Consider the following 17,500-nt stretch of genomic DNA (forward strand, 5'->3'; position numbering starts at 1 on the left):
CATGGAGGAGGCCATCACTGGGGACTTTGCTCTCATCAAGGCGTGGAAAGCTGACCGGGCGGGCAACCTTCTCTTTAGGTACAAGGGCTGGACATTCACTTTGAGCTCATCGTAAAAAGAAACTGCTTGTTTCTTCATTTTCATTTTCTGTAATGTATTTTGTGGAGTTAAAGCTGACAGTTATCCCTCATGTCAGGAAGACGACACGCAACTTCAACCTACCAATGTGCAAAGCTGCCAAGACCACCATAGTTGAAGTGGAGGAGGTGGTTGACATTGGGGAAATCCCTGAGGATAGCGTTCACGTCCCTGCCATCTATGTGGACCGCATCATTAAAGGGGAAAAGTACGAGAAGAGAATTGAGGTAAATGTCTTTCTGTTCCTCTACTCTTTTCGTTTCATTAGGTAGCTATTATCACTAATATTACTGTTTGTATCACCATTACCACCCAAAACTCCAAACCAAAGCCTTCCTGTCTCAGTGACCCTTTCCTGCAGCGCTTGACCTTGCGTAAGGAGAAGAAGAAGAGTGCAGCATCCTCCAACCCGGCCGTGGCCATGAGGGAGCGCATTGTGCGACGCGCAGCCCTTGAGTTCAAAGATGGCATGTACGCCAACCTGGGAATTGGGATGCCCATGCTTGCCAGCAATTACATCCCAGATGGTAAGTCAGCCAAGGAAGGAGGGAATCTGTTATCTAGGTCTATGAGCTGTTTAGATATTCATGTTGATTTCTTATTTAACCCATTGGATCTGGTTGCATCACAGAAATCACAATGCCCTAAATACAGGCAGTGGGTTACATAAGTAGCCAACATCCTGGGCATGAGGTGCGTAGGCCAGGCGTGTGAACACTCACGAGTGGTAACAAGACTGTGCCTCTCGTTTTTTAACCTTTTGGCAATTTTCCAATGTCCGTAATTGTATTTTGACTTGATTTATCCAGATGGTAATAGCTTATTTTCCTCGCACAGACTCCGTGTCATATCTCTATGTAGTTAATAACTTATTGCAAGAAAAAATGTATGGTACTTTTGATTATATGTATCATATATCTAATTTTTTTCATAATTTTCAATATACTGTAATACAACCTGCGCTGCCGTTCATAGTGGCCATGAGTAGGATGTGCAACATGGAAATGGCATCCACCCCAAGCCAGTGCTCTTCTAGTTACAGCGTACACATGTTACATTCTGCATTCATTTATCAGTGGTAATAATGCTAAAGCCCCCTTCTAAGCGCCAAATGAGTTAAATCACAATTCGAGAGGTTTGTACACTCGTGGCAAGTCTTTTCTGTCACCCTGGCCTTCGCTCATGGCAGCCTTTTTGTGTCACCCACCCCATGGCCATTTTACCTGATGACGGCAAGTTTGAGTCACCTAGCCAGCAGCCATTTTGCCCAATGACGGCATGTTCACATCACTTAGATTTTTCCATGACGGAACTGTGATGTCATCCAGATCGTAGGGGTTAAGCATATTTGCTTTTAAATCATAGGTATTATGTATTGCCTTGTACTTTACCCAACCACTTCTGTACAACAATGGTTATACAATGTTATAGAGGTAACCCACTTCATTCATGTTGTTCTCGATCTTGGGAGCAATCTGGATGCAGGATTATCTCTTGCCATAACCCCTGGGATCCGGAGGTTTCATTGCCTACACAATTCCCAAAATATGGGTGTTAGGCTTGCTTTGAGTAGCCACTTTGATGGCTCTGCTGATTGTAGATCATGTGCATGTAAGCACGTCTATAGGTGTCATTTGATTTGCTTTCTATAGGTGATAATAAACTGTTTTCCTTGCACAGATTCCACATCATCTTTCTAGATGATCTAAAGCTCAGTGCAGTAAAAATAACCATAAATGACTTTTTGCTATTTGCTGTAAGTTTCTTGTATTTTTTCATAACCAGTTATCTGTAATCCAACCTGAATTGCTGCTCTCAGAGGACAGGAATAGGATTCTGAGCTTGGAAATAGTGTCCTCCCTTTAGCTGGTGCTCTTCCAGGCATGGCTTAAGGACGGTACATTCCACATTTGTTCGTAGATGAAAATAACACAAAAGGCCCCCCCTAAATGCCTACTGAGGCTAATCACTTTCCAAGAGCTTTATACACATTTGGTGAGTCATTCCCATCGCCCCAGCTTTCAGCGGAAATTCTTGTAACAGCAATATTCTCATTAACCAGATTTTTTCATGACATGGAAAAAAATTATTATTGTAGAAAACAGGGAAACCTTTCTAGTGCAAAGTTTTTATTTTATTTTTTTCCCCATTGATAATGGATTATCTGGTTTTTACTTGAGAATATTTTGCATTCAGTTATATGATAATATCTTATAATTAGTTTCTTTCTCTACAAATATTTAGATGCTTTTTTTTTTTTTTTGGAGGGGGGGGGTTCTGAATTTATATGTATATTAGTAAATATTATTCATTTAAATGCATCTAATTTAGGATAATGACAATGCAAGTCTAATGCATCAATGAAGGTCAGTGTGGACTGCTTGAGGAGTCCAAAGTCACAGGTGTCTCTCGGCATCCTATCAGCCGTCCTCCCTGATCATCCCTTTTTCCCCTAAAGGTACGAACGTGCAGCTGCAGAGTGAGAATGGAGTGCTGGGCTTGGGCCCCTTCCCTGCCCCGGGCGAGCAAGACCCCGACCTCATCAATGCAGGGAAAGAGACCGTGACTGTCACGCCTGGAGCCTCCTACTTCGGCTCTGATGAGAGCTTTGCCATGATCCGAGGGTAGGTGTCTCAGGAGAGACGAGGGAGGTGTGCCCCCTAACCCCCACCTCTTGTTGCTCCTTTCTTTCATGTGTCCTTTTCCTTCCCTCTCAACTTGGAGTTTTATCTCTGGTCTTTGCCTTTTCCTTTCTTCCTATCACTTTTGCCCCACATTTCTTGTTTTCTTCTTTCTGTTTTATTACATTAAGTAGAGAGAACTAAAAGAGCACTTAACCCCTTGGATCCAGTTATCTTGCACCTGGACCAAAATCCAGTCCAAATAGACCTTATGACTAGCTGTGTGTGTGTGTGTGTGTGTGTGTGTTTTGTTTTTGCCATTTTCCAAGGTCTATATTTATTATGGAATGCATAACCCACTAACGACGGGTGGCCCACATATGAGACACCTGAAAAAATAAAACATTGCCAGGCATCCCACCAGTGTGACGCTGTATCGGGGCTCACGCAGCAATGCAGCAGCGGGCGAGCAGGCAGACTCCAGGCCAGCCCCACCTGCCGATTTTATAGCCGCCCAGAATCTTTTATATCTTTTAAAATATACCAGCGTTAATAGGTTAATCAAGATGGTAATAGACTATCTTCATGTTATCTGTCTAGATATTCAAACCACTCAATGGAATAACAATAACAATAACTAATGTTTTGTTGTATGTATCATTTCTTTTTATATATTTTCATTTTATTTAATTTTCTGTAACACCCAGTGCCACTAATCACAGTTGGCTGGAATAGATTCCCAAGATTGGAAATAGCGTCTTCCCTGGAGGACCCTCAGTTACCAGTGGAAATAAATCAGGAGGTCCTTTCTGTATGGCCACTGCATGTATCATTTCTTCGTCCTAAAGGTTTTTGCATGAGGAGTCACTCCTATCACCCAGCTCCTCGTCAAATTTTCATGTCACAGTACCATGGCCTAGGCCTTCAGTCAAGTTTTTCCTTGATGGCAAATTCACCTCACCTGGATCCAATGGGTTAAGATAACAAGACTGCCAAGAATGCCACAACTGACGATTCATATCTTTCCCTCCTTGCACAGCGGCCACGTGGACCTAACCATTCTTGGGGCCATGGAAGTCTCGCAGTACGGTGATCTTGCCAACTGGATGATTCCTGTGAGTGGCCCCTTTACCATGCCTTAATGTAATATAATACTTGCCGTGAGTGATACTTGTGTGTATTTTCTTTGCAGGTCATTTGATTGCCTTTGATCTTAAGCTCAGATGTTGTTATTACTGCTACCAGGTATTTTGTTGCTTTAGATGTATTGTTAGAATTTTTTTTCTTTTAGGCATAACTTTAAAAGCCATTGATAATTTGGCATTAGTTTTCCTTCTCAAGTCACTCACTGTCTCCCTCCAGGGCAAGATGGTGAAAGGCATGGGTGGTGCAATGGACCTGGTGTCATCGCCCGGCACGAAGGTGGTGGTGACAATGGAGCACTCTGCCAAGAAGGGCGGACACAAGATCGTGGAAGCCTGCTCACTCCCCCTCACAGGCAAGAACTGTGTTGATATGATCATCACAGAGAAGGTGAGTCTGGGTCCTTTGTTCTTCTCGCTTTTGATTTCAGTCATAGATTTGTGAGGAAAGTTCAGATGGGCTTGTAGAAAACATCAAGATCAGAGCATCTGATCTTCAGGTCAAGAGAAACAATTTTCCAGGCAAAATTACAGCCTTTCATTTGGATTCTGCTTTGTAGCTTTCAACAAACTTTCTACAGAAAGAATATATATGTACTGAAAGTTGATTTTAAGAACAAAGCACAAAACAGTTGCCATAATAGGACTATCTTCAGACAGCGTTTTCCACTTTCAGTGTGTCTTCAGTGTAGACAAGGAGAATGGCCTGACTCTAGTTGAAATCGCTGACGGCGTTACCATCGAGGACGTTGTATCCAGCACAGGATGCTTATTCAAAGTAGCAGAAAACCTCAAGCCAATGGGACAGATTGAAGTTGCAGATGAATAAAAGGCTAAAAATTACTTAAATTTAGCTTTCAATTCAAAAGAAAGATGGAGATACTCAGATTAGTGCAGTGTGTCACTGTGTGCATGGTTTGTTTGCTTGCATGCACACTGTCTAACATTTGATCTGACTCTTTGATTAACTAATGGGGCATATTCCACAGTCTAGGGCATTGATTATAAAAGGATGCACTTATCCTTTTGTTACTATAGTTCTTCCACACCTATAATAACAGCAAGTTGATTTTGCATAAAAAAGAAATGCACATAAGTAACTATAGTAATGAATAAAGTTTTTACTCTGTTTGAACCAAGGATTCCTTCTTCATGGATCATCACCTTAGTCATTGTAGTGGCATTCAGTTTTACTCTTTGTGTGTAACAGTGTGTTAAAAGCTATATTTTCTTGATCTTACCTCATTTGTTCAGCTTCAGTTGATTGTCTGCACCACATACAAAGGAGAAAATAAAACAAAAAGCTTTTTAGGTGAAAGTTTAGTTTTTCTTTACAGTTTACTAACAAAGCCACATAGTTCAGTGATGAAGGCCACAGCAGCAACACTGGTTCAAAGCCAAGCTACTAGCTATAGGGGTCTCTTGCACAAACAAACTCAAGAGATATTTTGCTAGCGCCTACTGGAGATGCAGAGAGAAGATGCAGGTTTCTCTTATTGACTTGCCAGGACCGTGTCATTTGATCATAGAATGGTTGTTTTGCTAAAAGTCTTGTACAAGATTCTGCAGGTTAAGAAAATATCTTTCAAACTCAGATGTGGTCTTGTGGAGGATATGTCTTTCTATTATTAGACTGTAATTCCAGCTTTGGAAAGAGTGATAAGTAGCATTAATGTTGGTGATGGAAATTTCGTGGTAGTTTTTAAGTTTTTGCTTTATTCAAGAAGCTTTAACATCTTTTGAGGTGAGAGTTGAAGTTCAATGTTAGGAAATATGAAAGATTATAAATTGAGAAATAGGGAAGACAATGAATTAAGAAATTGATAGACTGTTCCAGAAACATTGAGTGTACTGCAGGCTATCTTGCTTTAAAGAATAGGAGCAGATAATATGGTGGTACCAAAGTTTGCTTGGTCTTGTCAAAGTTGTATCGCCTTTCCTTACTGTGGCAGACTCTGCTAAGTGTGGGAGACTAAAAAAGATGTGTGTACTGTAGAGTTCACTGCTGCTTGCGATAAACAAGAGTGGATAATTCTTTGCCGCTGAATTCCTGATAGAGATAGTAGGTGGAGTAAGGTTGGTATTGGTAGGTGGTCGGTAATTTTTCCTTTCTTTCTTTCTTTCTTCTTTTGTAAATTGAGGCTTGTGCATGCAATTGGACTTGAACTCTGTGTATGTTGTACTAGTAGGAAGTTGGAATTAAGAGAATTAGTCAGTTATGGAAAAGGTTAATGCAATGAAAAGGGAAAAGCTTCAGTCTACAGCTACGCAGTGTCAAAAGTGATTCCAGTAGTGGTTTGTGGAGCCACAACTTCTCTCCCAGTGAAGACACTTATTTTGCTGGTGTTCAGATACACCTGTTTAAATAGTACAATGACAGTGGAAGGAGCCAGATGAAAGAAACATCTTTTATGACTTGAATGATAATGTTGTTGCTCAGGTTTCCCTACAATGCATCAAGATACTTAGAATTAGTATTAGTCCAGAGAATTGCAGAAACTCAATCCCTGTCACAAGCCAACTAAAAAAATAAATTGTGGTCATCCATCTGGTTTCATCCTCATTTTTTGGTTGTAGATAAAATAGATAACAATTCTTTGCATTTTCCAGTCTATCACAAAAGCCAAATTATGTCTAGGAAAACCACAAATGAACACAGAGATTGAAGTTCTCAGCAGAGCACATTTGTTGCAAAATGTCGAGTGTATTGTAGTTCCAGTATAATCAACTGATGTACATTTGAAATTCATTCATGTTGTGTATAACTTTTAGGAATTAATGTAGGAAAAATATTTTAATACTGTAAATAGAAAAATTTGTAATAAAAAAATTACAAAACGTTTCACCATTGTTTTATTGATATTCCTTATTATGTATTATGACCACTTGTGTCATTTTATCATGTGGGCAATAGTAGTTGGAATTTCATAGTATTTTCTGAATGCTAAGGTACATGGAAAAAGGTAGATTGGTTTACAACATTTATTTAGCTGTATAGCAATAATGATTCCATATATAAAATTACATACAAAATTATACAGAAAGTATAAACATGAAAATCATTCACAGAGTTCTGTAGTCACCAAAGGTAGAAGCCTCCACAGTTGAAGTTACAATACAATGAAGAATACACTTGGTGCTTATATGAGCATTAGCAAGCCTGTAACATATTCTACAAAAGACAAGGAGTGTAAATCCTTTATATACATTCTCTAGTGTATGAGTGTGGTGTGAATTATTTACTGATCTTTGGTACAACTTTCTATTACCAAATAAAAGTGTTTGTTTCAACACATGCAGATTTTAGTTGTATATATATTTTTTAACTGTACAGGGTATTTTTAAAGTGCAGAATAATAGGCTGTGTAATATATGGTGAAACCCAGAAAAAACTCACTATCTCTGTCCACCCATATACTTTTATATATTATGTACAAATTCGCAAAATTGTGAATAATTATTCGTATAACGTAACGAAAGGGGGCGAAAACTCAAATTCACAAGTCGAAATGTGTTGGATCTACATTCCATGGAGCGAGTGCTGTCCAGCCACATCCTCCCTCCCTTCGGCACATTTGACTTACTTTGTACTAGATTCTTACTTCAGTGTGTAAGTGATCATCATAAGAAGAGGAAAGTTTGTTCATTTAAATCGGCAGAATTTTTCCAAAGTCTAATATCATTTAACATGAGTTCTGTTTACTGTACATGTAGACAAGAAAAGAAAATCCTATTGCTCAGTTTAATATTATGTTAATTTAATATGCATGAGGCATCTCGTCTTTAAATTCATTAAACTGACATGGAGAAATTCATGTCGCAAAAACCTATTCCTAGCTTTGATTATGGATTGTGGGATGGTTTCGTCTCTGAGGGATTTGGGACACTGACAGGTACAGCAATTTGGTACAGTGGAGTTGAACTGTTCATACGCCATTATGTATTTCACTTTCAAACTTCCTCAGAACGAGTTCAACTTCCTCACGAGATATTTCTATGTTGTGAGCTATTATTTTCATGATGAGATCTAATTTTTAATCCGAAGTGGAGAAGCTGTGAATAATTCTAATTATATGTACATTTTCTTCTAGAAAGATGATCACAGGAGAATGAACATGATTTGATACCACATCACAGAATGACCGTCGTATAGAATAAGACCGTCATGGATGGAGCCAGCTGGAATAACGCCACAGGTAAGTCAAGGTGATCCTGATGGCATCATTTCACTCGAATTAGTGACTTTAGGGACCAGATTTGATTACAAGTTTGATTGTTTCAAGTGCAAATGTGCTTCTCTAACTACCAGTAGAAATGACATAAAATCCTTGTCGAGTCCGGACTTTGAACTATTCCTAATAAAAATTGTACAAAAGCAAAAAAAAAAAAAAAAAAAAAATCAGTATATGAAAGTAAGACTACTTCTGGTATCTTCGTAAACCTAACTTGAGACTAATGGAAATCCATTCCTATTTTCCCACAGAGTTCACTGATAATCAGAGGTCCACAGATGAGGTGGCTCTCCGAGGGCAAGTACGCGAGTGGCGACAGGGGGAGGGGGGCTTGAACATCACAGAGAGTGTGAGGGTGAAACACAGAAGCTGTAAATCAGACCTTATCCTACTTGGCATGCAGGCTCGAGTCTTACGGAGACGGAGGCAGCCGATGAGGGAAGTTCAGAGCATGGAGAACGAGGTGCTGAGAATGTACTCTTAGACTGCTATTAGGATACAGTTATTTGAATTATCCACACTTTGTCAGACACTGATAATAATATGCAGAAACAAGGCTGCTTTGCCAAACAAAAGCTATGTAAAAATGGTCTAAACTTTGGCTGTGATCCGCGATTCTAGAGTTGCTTGAGAATTTGATATTGAAGTATATACAACGGATAAATCTCGTAATACTGTCATTCCGTAATGGATTGAGGTTATTCAGTCTACTCGTGTAACTGGAGCAAGGGCTCGTGTGGCCGCCGAATTTCCTTCAATTTTATCTTGAAAGGAGCAGTCAAACAACTCTCGTGCACGACCCGAGTGAACAAGGAACACTTTTATTATATGTAATGTGTTGATGGTGCGAGAGGACACAGAATTCATTTACTTTGTAACCATTTTCTCGATATATATATATATATATATATATATATATATATATATATATATATATATATATATATATATACGTATGCATGTATGTATATATGTATCAACACATTGCACATGACTAGTCCGTGTAAGGGTTTGTGAAGGAAACATCTGTATGAATGTATAAATGCACAATTTGGTTACCTGCCACAGAGAAAAAAATAAGAAATTATAAAAAAATATCACAGAAATTCACAAATACTCGGGATGGCACTCCTGGAGCCTCGGTTTTGTCGAAGGAGAGACGACCGAGCTTGCCTCTGGGTCTCCGGGCGTCCGGGAGGAGCCGTGGGCCCGGTCTCCTCTGCGCCGCGTGCTCGGAGGCGGGGCTGCCGGATCTCCCCGCTCGTGCTGCTTCAGCGCGCGGACTGGCTGCTGATCGCGCGTTGTGATTGGCCGTCTGTGCGGTTCCAGTTTTTGGAACACGTCTCGAAGGAGCAACGAAAGTTAGTTGGTAAGCCAGCCCACAAATAGTCAATTTGATAATGTCTCTTTTCTAGGATCAAATTATCGTCGGGAAAAAAAGGCGAATTATTTTCTATTCGTACTTGCGCGCAACAAGGGAGAAAACGCTCTAAATTTTCTCATCCTGATCAATTACCGACAGCGACGTAATGGATTACCGACTACGCCATTATGACGTCACAATGTACCGAAAACGTCATGAAAACGTCATGCCGAATCCGACAGCCCTGCTCGTCTGCTTCCCTCTCTTCCTTCTCGGTCGTCGACTTTTTGGAACTGGAAGCGAGTCGGAGGAACAACCTGCTCTTTGTCCTCTCGATGCACACTAATTAATGACTGAGTGTATATTCTCGTTTATGTTTTTTTTTTTTTTTTATGAACAAATACAATGATTTATACAAAGCTTCGTGTTAGGGCTGGAATTATTTAATGATGGGGGTGATTTTTTCTTTCTTTTTAATTACTGAAACTTGTCAGACAACCCGACCTCCAGAGATCAAGAGAAAAGCATCTCACCGAAGACACATCTGGATAATAAGAGTTGTGTTTTAATGTATGTATATATATATATAAGCTTAAACTTATATGTTATGCTGTGCTACGAACACAGGCGTAAGACTCACCGATAAACATATATTAACTTTACTCTTTCTCTTCTCTCTACCCATTAAAGCTTTTTTCTTGATAATTCAGTTCTTTCTCTTTTATATTTTCCTTTTTTCAATTTCTCTTCAATCTCCCTCTTACATACTGCAGACTGTTACATACAATCAGTTTAAAAAGAAAATAAAGTGAAAATTAAATATGACAATATTAGAGTTAAATTCAGCTAAATCGCTAAATAAAGTTCATGTTTTTCCTCGAATGAATGCGGAGCTGCAGACATGACAGACTCTTGGAGACAAAACGAAAATTTGAAAATTAAAAGATTTAAATCATTTATATATATATGTACTATACAAACTAAAATATAATGATTTCTATCTGCAACAAACCTGACTAAAATGAGCTTCCCCAAAAGAGAAATGACGACGCTTGGTCTGTTCAGCGGAAAAAAGACCCAAACCGAATGTTGAAATCCACTCGCTTCGTCTTGACCGCACTGTCGCCAGTCCTTGGACCGGCCTCTCGGCCTCCGGCCCGCACCCCGCCGAGGGCGACGTCCCGCCGGGGTGCAAGGGGGCGAACGTCGACTGTGTTTATGCACGCGATTATGCCTTGTGGACCGACCTGTCTGAGCGGGACTACGAGGGCGAGTCTACGGGGAGTGAGGGCCAGCCGCGGGCGGAGCAGGAAGGCCCGCTCGCGCGCTGGCCGAACCGTCTACGAAATGTGATCCTACTTCCGGTCCCCGGGCAGCGGCCGGTCCCTGCTTTGTCTTCGGGTGGCAGTGATGCGTTGCCGGGCGGCCTCGCTCGCCCGCCCCTCGCACGGGGACGCCGCCGCCTGGGAGGCAGCTCCTGTGCGACGAGGGAGCGCGGCGAGTCTCTGCCGAAGGCGTGGCGAGGCGGGGCTTCCAGGGCGCCCCGAGGCCCCGACGCCGGGGCTTAGGCGTACTTGTGCGAGCCGATGATGCGCTCGCGCTCCCGCTCGCGCGAGCCGGCGCTGAACGAGTGCTTCTTCTTGCGCCGCATCTTGTCGATGTCCTTGCCGAAGACGTCGCCGGAGCGCAGCGCGGAGATCAGGTCGTCGAAGTCGTTCTCGTTCTCGCCGCCAGAGCTGCTGTCGCCCGGCGCCGCCTGCCCGCCGCCGCCGCCGCCGCCGCCGCCGCCCAGCCGCGTGCTGCGCTCCCGAGCTCGCTTCTCGCGCTCGACCTCGCGCCGCTGCGGGAGAGAGGGGGGAGGGGGTTAGCGCTGGGGCTGGGGGAGGCAGACGCGTCCTCCGGCAGAGGGAGCGCTGCCTGGCCAGGCCCTGACACTAGGCAAGCTCTGAATGCAATTCCGAAGCTGCACAAAGTTACATTTTCAGAGAAATCCTTCTTACTGCACTTGGAGGGCGGTTGCCACTGCAAGGCTTTCTAGATATTCAGTCTAATATTAATAATAATAATAATAGTCTAATAATAGATATTCTAATACTCTGAAGCCAAAAACGTACTTTGATATGACTCGCTCAGATGAAATACTTTCTTCATTCTAATTATGCCTATGAATATGCTCAAGGCTTTAGCTACTGACGCTTTCGATATACAAAAAAAGTATACTGACTACAGCAACTACCCATACCCAACTTAACAATCTGCAAGAAAATGAAAAGATTATACAGAATGGTTTATATTTACTAGCTAAAGAGACCAGACTACATTTCAGAAGCGTTTTGTCACAGCTACGAGAGAAGTGAAGTCCCAGCACCTCTGTCCTGTGGTTTATCCTGTGTGGATGAAAAGGTCTCCCTTGGCCGAGAAGCTCCCCGGCGGCGGACCCGGGGCGGTGTGGGGGGAGGGGGGGGGGAGGAAATCAAAGTGAGGTGAAGAGGGAGGAAGCGAGGGAGAAGGAGAAGGAGGGAGGGAAGAAAAGAGGGAGAAGGAGGGAGGGAAGAAAAAAAGGAGGGAGGGAGGGAAGGAAGAAAAGGAGAAGGAGGGAGGGAGGGAAGAAAAGAAGAAGGAGGGAGGGAGGGAAGAAAAGAGGGAGAAGGAGGGAGGGAGGGAAGAAAAGAAGGAGGGAGGGAGGGAGGGAAGAAAAGAGGATGAGAAGGAGGGAGGGAGGGAAGAAAAGAAGGAGGGAGGGAGGGAGGGAAGAAAAGGAGAAGGAGGGAGGGAGGGAAGAAAAGAAGAAGGAGAGAGGGAGGGAAGAAAAGAAGGAGAGGGAGGGAGGGAAGAAAAGAAGAAGGAGAGAGGGAGGGAAGAAAAGAAGAAGGAGGGAGGGAGGGAAGAAAAGAAGAGGGAGGGAGGGAGGGAAGAACAGAAGAAGAAGAGGGAGGGAAGAAAAGAAGGAGGGAGGGAGGGAAGAAAAGAAGAAGGAGGGAGGGAGGGAAGAAAAGAGGGAGAAGGAGAGGGAGGGAGAAAGGGTAGGGATGAGGGAGAGGAAGGGAGGGATGTACAGAGAGCGGGAGGGAGAGGGAGACACGTATAGAGGGATTGAGGAAGAAATGGACAGAGAAAGGGGGAGAGAGGGAAAAAGAGAAAACGAGAGGCGAAGAAGAGACGAGAGGAGGGAGGAGACAGCCAGGCCGAGCAAGACAGCAGAGCGAAAACCGCCCACGAAACGCCCGTTGTTCCGCCCTGGGTCGCCGCCGCACGCCCGCCGCCCATGCAAGGCGTTGGTGCCCCCGCAAGCCCCTGCGAAATCGCACTCGGATTGCTTGCCGAAAGAAAAAGTCTGGAAATCTTTCGCGTAAAAAAAAAAAAAAAAAAAAAAATATGCACGCAAAAAAAAAAAAAAAAAAAAAAAAAAAAGAAAGAAACAAACAAAAAAAAAAAACGCACAAATATGTATATACAAACAAACCAAAATAAACAATAAAAGCAGACAGACGGAAACGACTCAAACAGCAAAGACAACTCCAACGGAGGGCCTCCCGCGTGCCGCCGCGACCGCCTGTGTCCGGGCCGCGGCGCGTCAAGTGGCGCGTCAAGTGGCGCGTCAAGTGGCGCGCCAGTTGCAAGCGAACATCCCGAACGAGATTCCTGCACAAGCGGCGCGGCGTCGCACACAGCTCGCACGTGGCACACACGACGCCACGCCGCTTGTGCTTTCATATATTTCATATATTTTGTGCTTTCATATATTTCATAGATTTTGTGCTTTCATATATCTCGGGATGCTCGTTTCCAACTGGCGCGCCACGACCCTGGACTTCGTTGGCTGTTCTCAGGGGCGGTCTCGTTATTTTCATCCTCGTTGCGACCAGGTTTGGGGTTTAGGGGAAGTGGGGGCGGCCGGGTTATGGTCTTCGCTATCACTGTTTTCTAATCATTATTGTTATTGTCATTAGTATTATGTTATCATCATTATTATCATTAATACTACTATTATTATTGTTATTATTATTATTATTATTATTATTATTATTATTATTATTATCATTATTATTATTATCATTACTATTATCATTATTATTACGATTATCATTATTATTATTATTAATATTATCATCATCATCATTATTATTACCATCATTAATAATATTATGATAATTAAAATGATAATTATTATTGTAATGATCATTATTATAATTATCATTACTATTATTACTATTATCATCACTTGGTTACTATCGTCATCATTATCATTGTCATTATCGTTGTCATTATTATTATCATCAACTTTATTATCATTACTATTATTATTACTATTATAACCCCTCTCATATCATATTCAGTTATCAATGGCATTGTTATATCACCTATTATCATTATCATTATCATCATTCGATTAGGAAAAATAGAATGGTATTTGTTTTATCATCACTATTATTATTTTTACTTATTACTATTATCATTATATTCTTATTATCTTTATTGTTCTTATTATTTTTGTTATCGATATTACTCTAATTGATATTATCATGATTAATACCATTATTTTTCTTTATCATAATTCTTATTATCATCTTTATTGTTATTCCTCTACTGTTCTATTCTCATCACGAAATCCTCTCTCCACTTTAATTATTTCTTATTATCGTCATTTATCAGCATTTTCTTATCATTATCATCACTACCATCGCCGACGCACTCCCCCCCCCCCACCCCCCACCCCCAGGCGCTGTACGTAGGTCGGGAAGCGTCGCGGTCTGTACTGAGAGTCGTTCGTCGGGTGGGGTGTGGGGTGTGATGTGTCAGGAGTGGGTGTGGGGTGTCGGGAGGGGTGTGGGTGTCGGGTGTGATGTGTCGGATGCTGGGTGTCGGGAGTGGGTGTGGGGTGTCGAGGGTGGGGTGTCGGGTGTGATGTGTCGGATGCTGGGTGTGGGGAGGGGTGTGGGTGTGGGGTGTCGGGAGTAGGTGTGGGGTGTCGGGAGTGGGTGTGGGGTGTCGGGTGTGATGTGTCGGATGCTGGGTGTCGGGAGTGGGTGTGGGGTGTCGGGTGTGATGTGTCGGATGCTGGGTGTCGGGAGGGGTGTGGGTGTGGGGTGTCGGGAGTGGGGGTGGGGTGTCGGGAGTGGGTGTGGGGTGTCGGGTGTGATGTGTCGGATGCTGGGTGTTGGGAGTCGGGTGTGGGGTGTCGAGTGTGGGTGTGGGGTGTCGGATGCTGGGTGTTGGGAGTCGGGAGTCGGTGTGGGGTGTCGAGTGTGGGGTGTCGAGTGTGGTGTGTCGGGTGTGGGGTGTCGGGAGGCGGGTGTGGGGTGTAGGGTGTTTGGTGTCGGGAGGGGTGTGGGTGTGGGGAGTCGAGGGTGGGGTGTTGGGTGTGATGTGTCGGATGCTGGGTGTCGGGAGTGGGTGTGGGGTGTGGGGTGTCGGGAGTGGGTGTGGGGTGTCGGGAGTGGGTGTGGGGTGTCGGGAGTGGGTGTGGGGTGTCGGATGCTGGGTGTCGGGAGTGGGTGTGGGGTGTCGGATGCTGGGTGTCAGGAGTGGGTGTGGGGTGTCGGGAGTGGGTGTGGGGTGTCGGATGCTGGGTGTCGGGAGTGGGTGTGGGGTGTGATGTGTCAGGAGTGGGTGTGGGCTGTCGGGAGTGGGTGTGGGGTGTCGGATGCTGGGTGTTGGGAGTCGGGAGTCGGTGTGGGGTGTCGAGTGTGGTGTGTCGGGTGTGGGGTGTCGAGGGTGGGGTGTCGGGAGGCGGGTGTGGGGTGTAGGGTGTTTGGTGTCGGGAGGGGTGTGGGTGTGGGGAGTCGAGGGTGGGGTGTTGGGTGTGATGTGTCGGATGCTGGGTGTCGGGAGTGGGTGTGGGGTGTGGGGTGTCGGGAGTGGGTGTGGGGTGTCGGGAGTGGGTGTGGGGTGTCGGGAGTGGGTGTGGGGTGTCGGGAGTGGGTGTCGGGTGTGGGGTGTCGGGAGTGGGTGTCGGGTGTGGGGTGTCGGGAGTGGGTGTGGGGTGTCGGGAGTGGGTGTGGGGTGTCGGATGCTGGGTGTCGGGAGTGGGTGTGGGGTGTCGGATGCTGGGTGTCAGGAGTGGGTGTGGGGTGTCGGGAGTGGGTGTGGGGTGTCGGGTGTGATGTGTCGGATGCTGGGTGTCGGGAGTGGGTGTGGGGTGTCGGGAGTGGGTGTGGGGTGTCGGGAGTGGGTGTGGGGTGTCGGGAGTGGGTGTGGGGTGTCGGGAGTGGGTGTGGGGTGTCGGATGCTGGGTGTCGGGAGTGGGTGTGGGGTGTCGGGAGTGGGTGTGGGGTGTCGGGAGTGGGTGTCGGGTGTGGGGTGTCGGGAGTGGGGTGTCGGGAGTGGGTGTCGGGTGTGGGGTGTCGGGAGTGGGTGTGGGGTGTCGGATGCTGGGTGTCGGGAGTGGGTGTGGGGTGTCGGGAGTGGGTGTGGAGTGTCGAGTGTGGGGTGTCGGGTGTGATGTGTCGGATGCTGGGTGTCGGGAGTGGGTGTGGGGTGTCGGGAGTGGGTGTGGGGTGTCGGGAGTGGGTGTGGGGTGTCGAGAGTGGGTGTGGGGTGTCGGGAGTGGGTGTGGGGTGTCGGGAGTGGGTGTGGGGTGTCGGATGCTGGGTGTCGGGAGTGGGTGTGGGGTGTCGGGAGTGGGTGTGGGGTGTCGGATGCTGGGTGTCGGGAGTGGGTGTGGGGTGTCGGGAGTGGGTGTCGGGTGTGGGGTGTCGGGAGTGGGTGTCGGGTGTGGGGTGTCGGGAGTGGGTGTGGGGTGTCGGGAGTGGGTGTGGGGTGTCGGGTGTGATGTGTCGGATGCTGGGTGTCGGGAGTGGGTGTGGGGTGTCGGGAGTGGGTGTGGGGTGTCGGGAGTGGGTGTGGGGTGTCGGGAGTGGGTGTGGGGTGTCGGGAGTGGGTGTGGGGTGTCGGGAGTGGGTGTGGGGTGTCGGATGCTGGGTGTCGGGAGTGGGTGTGGGGTGTCGGGAGTGGGTGTGGGGTGTCGGATGCTGGGTGTCGGGAGTGGGTGTGGGGTGTCGGGAGTGGGTGTCGGGTGTGGGGTGTCGGGAGTGGGTGTCGGGTGTGGGGTGTCGGGAGTGGGTGTGGGGTGTCGGGAGTGGGTGTGGGGTGTCGGGTGTGATGTGTCGGATGCTGGGTGTCGGGAGTGGGTGTGAGGTGTCGGGAGTGGGAGTGGGGTGTCGGGAGTGGGTGTGGGGTGTCGGGAGTGGGTGTGGGGTGTCGAGTGTGGGGTGTCGGGTGTGATGTGTCGGATGCTGGGTGTCGGGAGTGGGTGTGGGGTGTCGGGAGTGGGTGTGGGGTGTCGGGAGTGGGTGTGGGGTGTCGAGTGTGGGGTGTCGGGTGTGATGTGTCGGATGCTGGGTGTCGGGAGTGGGTGTGGGGTGTCGGGAGTGGGTGTGGGGTGTCGGGAGTGGGTGTGGGGTGTCGGGAGTGGGTGTGGGGTGTCGGGAGTGGGTGTGGGGTGTCGAGTGTGGGGTGTCGGGAGTGGGTGTGGGGTGTCGGGAGTGGGAGTGGGGTGTCGGGAGTGGGTGTGGGGTGTGATGTGTCAGGAGTGGGTGTGGGCTGTCGGGAGTGGGTGTGGGGTGTCGGATGCTGGGTGTTGGGAGTCGAGGGTGGGGTGTCGGGAGGGGTGTGGGTGTGGGGTGTCGGGTGTGATGTGTCGGGAGTGGGTGTGGGGTGTCGGGAGGGGTGTGGGTGTGGGGTGTCGGATGCTGGGTGTTGGCAGTCGGGTGTGGGGTGTCGGGAGGGGTGTGGGTGTGGGGTATGATGCGTCAGATGCTGGGTGTCTGGTGTCGGGTGTGGGGTGTAGGGTGTTTGGTGTCGGGAGGGGTGTGGGGTATGAAGTGTGGGCTGTCGGGGTGTGATGCGTCGGATGCTGGGTGTCGGGAGGCGGGTATGGATGTGGGGTGTCGGGTTGTGATGTGTCGGATGCTGGGTCTCGGGAGTCGGGTGTGGGGTGTCGGGAGGGGTGTGGGTGTGGGGTATGATGCGTCAGATGCTGGGTGTCTGGTGTCGGGTGTGGGG

General features: G+C 46.5%; 2 protein-coding genes across 3 annotated transcripts in view; one reads left to right on the plus strand and one right to left on the minus strand.

Annotated features, from left to right (window-relative positions):
* The window catches only part of SCOT (Succinyl-CoA:3-ketoacid CoA transferase), a 16,343-nt gene extending 9,600 nt beyond the window's left edge, over positions 1–6,743 (plus strand). Inside the window, exons 5-12 of one of the 2 annotated variants that reach the window (XR_003476571.2) lie at positions 1–78; positions 197–365; positions 500–665; positions 2,597–2,762; positions 3,799–3,874; positions 4,122–4,292; positions 4,578–4,795; positions 4,858–4,988. The exon at positions 1–78 is cut by the window's left edge and continues 75 nt beyond it. Coding sequence is in view for 1 of the 2 variants with exons in the window: in XM_027367134.2 (XP_027222935.1) it covers positions 1–78; positions 197–365; positions 500–665; positions 2,597–2,762; positions 3,799–3,874; positions 4,122–4,292; positions 4,578–4,730 (979 nt within the window). In the remaining variant the exon portion in view is untranslated. Of the gene's footprint in view, positions 79–196; positions 366–499; positions 666–2,596; positions 2,763–3,798; positions 3,875–4,121; positions 4,293–4,577 lie in introns of both variants that reach the window. The other variant, XM_027367134.2, reaches the window with a different exon arrangement.
* A 3,472-nt stretch (positions 6,744–10,215) lies between these two features.
* Positions 10,216–17,500, minus strand: part of DAAM (disheveled-associated activator of morphogenesis-like protein) — a 135,367-nt gene continuing 128,082 nt past the window's right edge. The window contains exon 23 of the mRNA XM_070115147.1: positions 10,216–11,336. Coding sequence (XP_069971248.1) covers positions 11,061–11,336 — 276 coding nt within the window. The 3' untranslated portion in view covers positions 10,216–11,060. The remainder of the gene's footprint in view (positions 11,337–17,500) is intronic.

This window comes from Penaeus vannamei, chromosome 37, assembly GCF_042767895.1.
Source record: "Penaeus vannamei isolate JL-2024 chromosome 37, ASM4276789v1, whole genome shotgun sequence".
NCBI classification, from domain to species: Eukaryota; Metazoa; Arthropoda; class Malacostraca; order Decapoda; family Penaeidae; genus Penaeus; species Penaeus vannamei.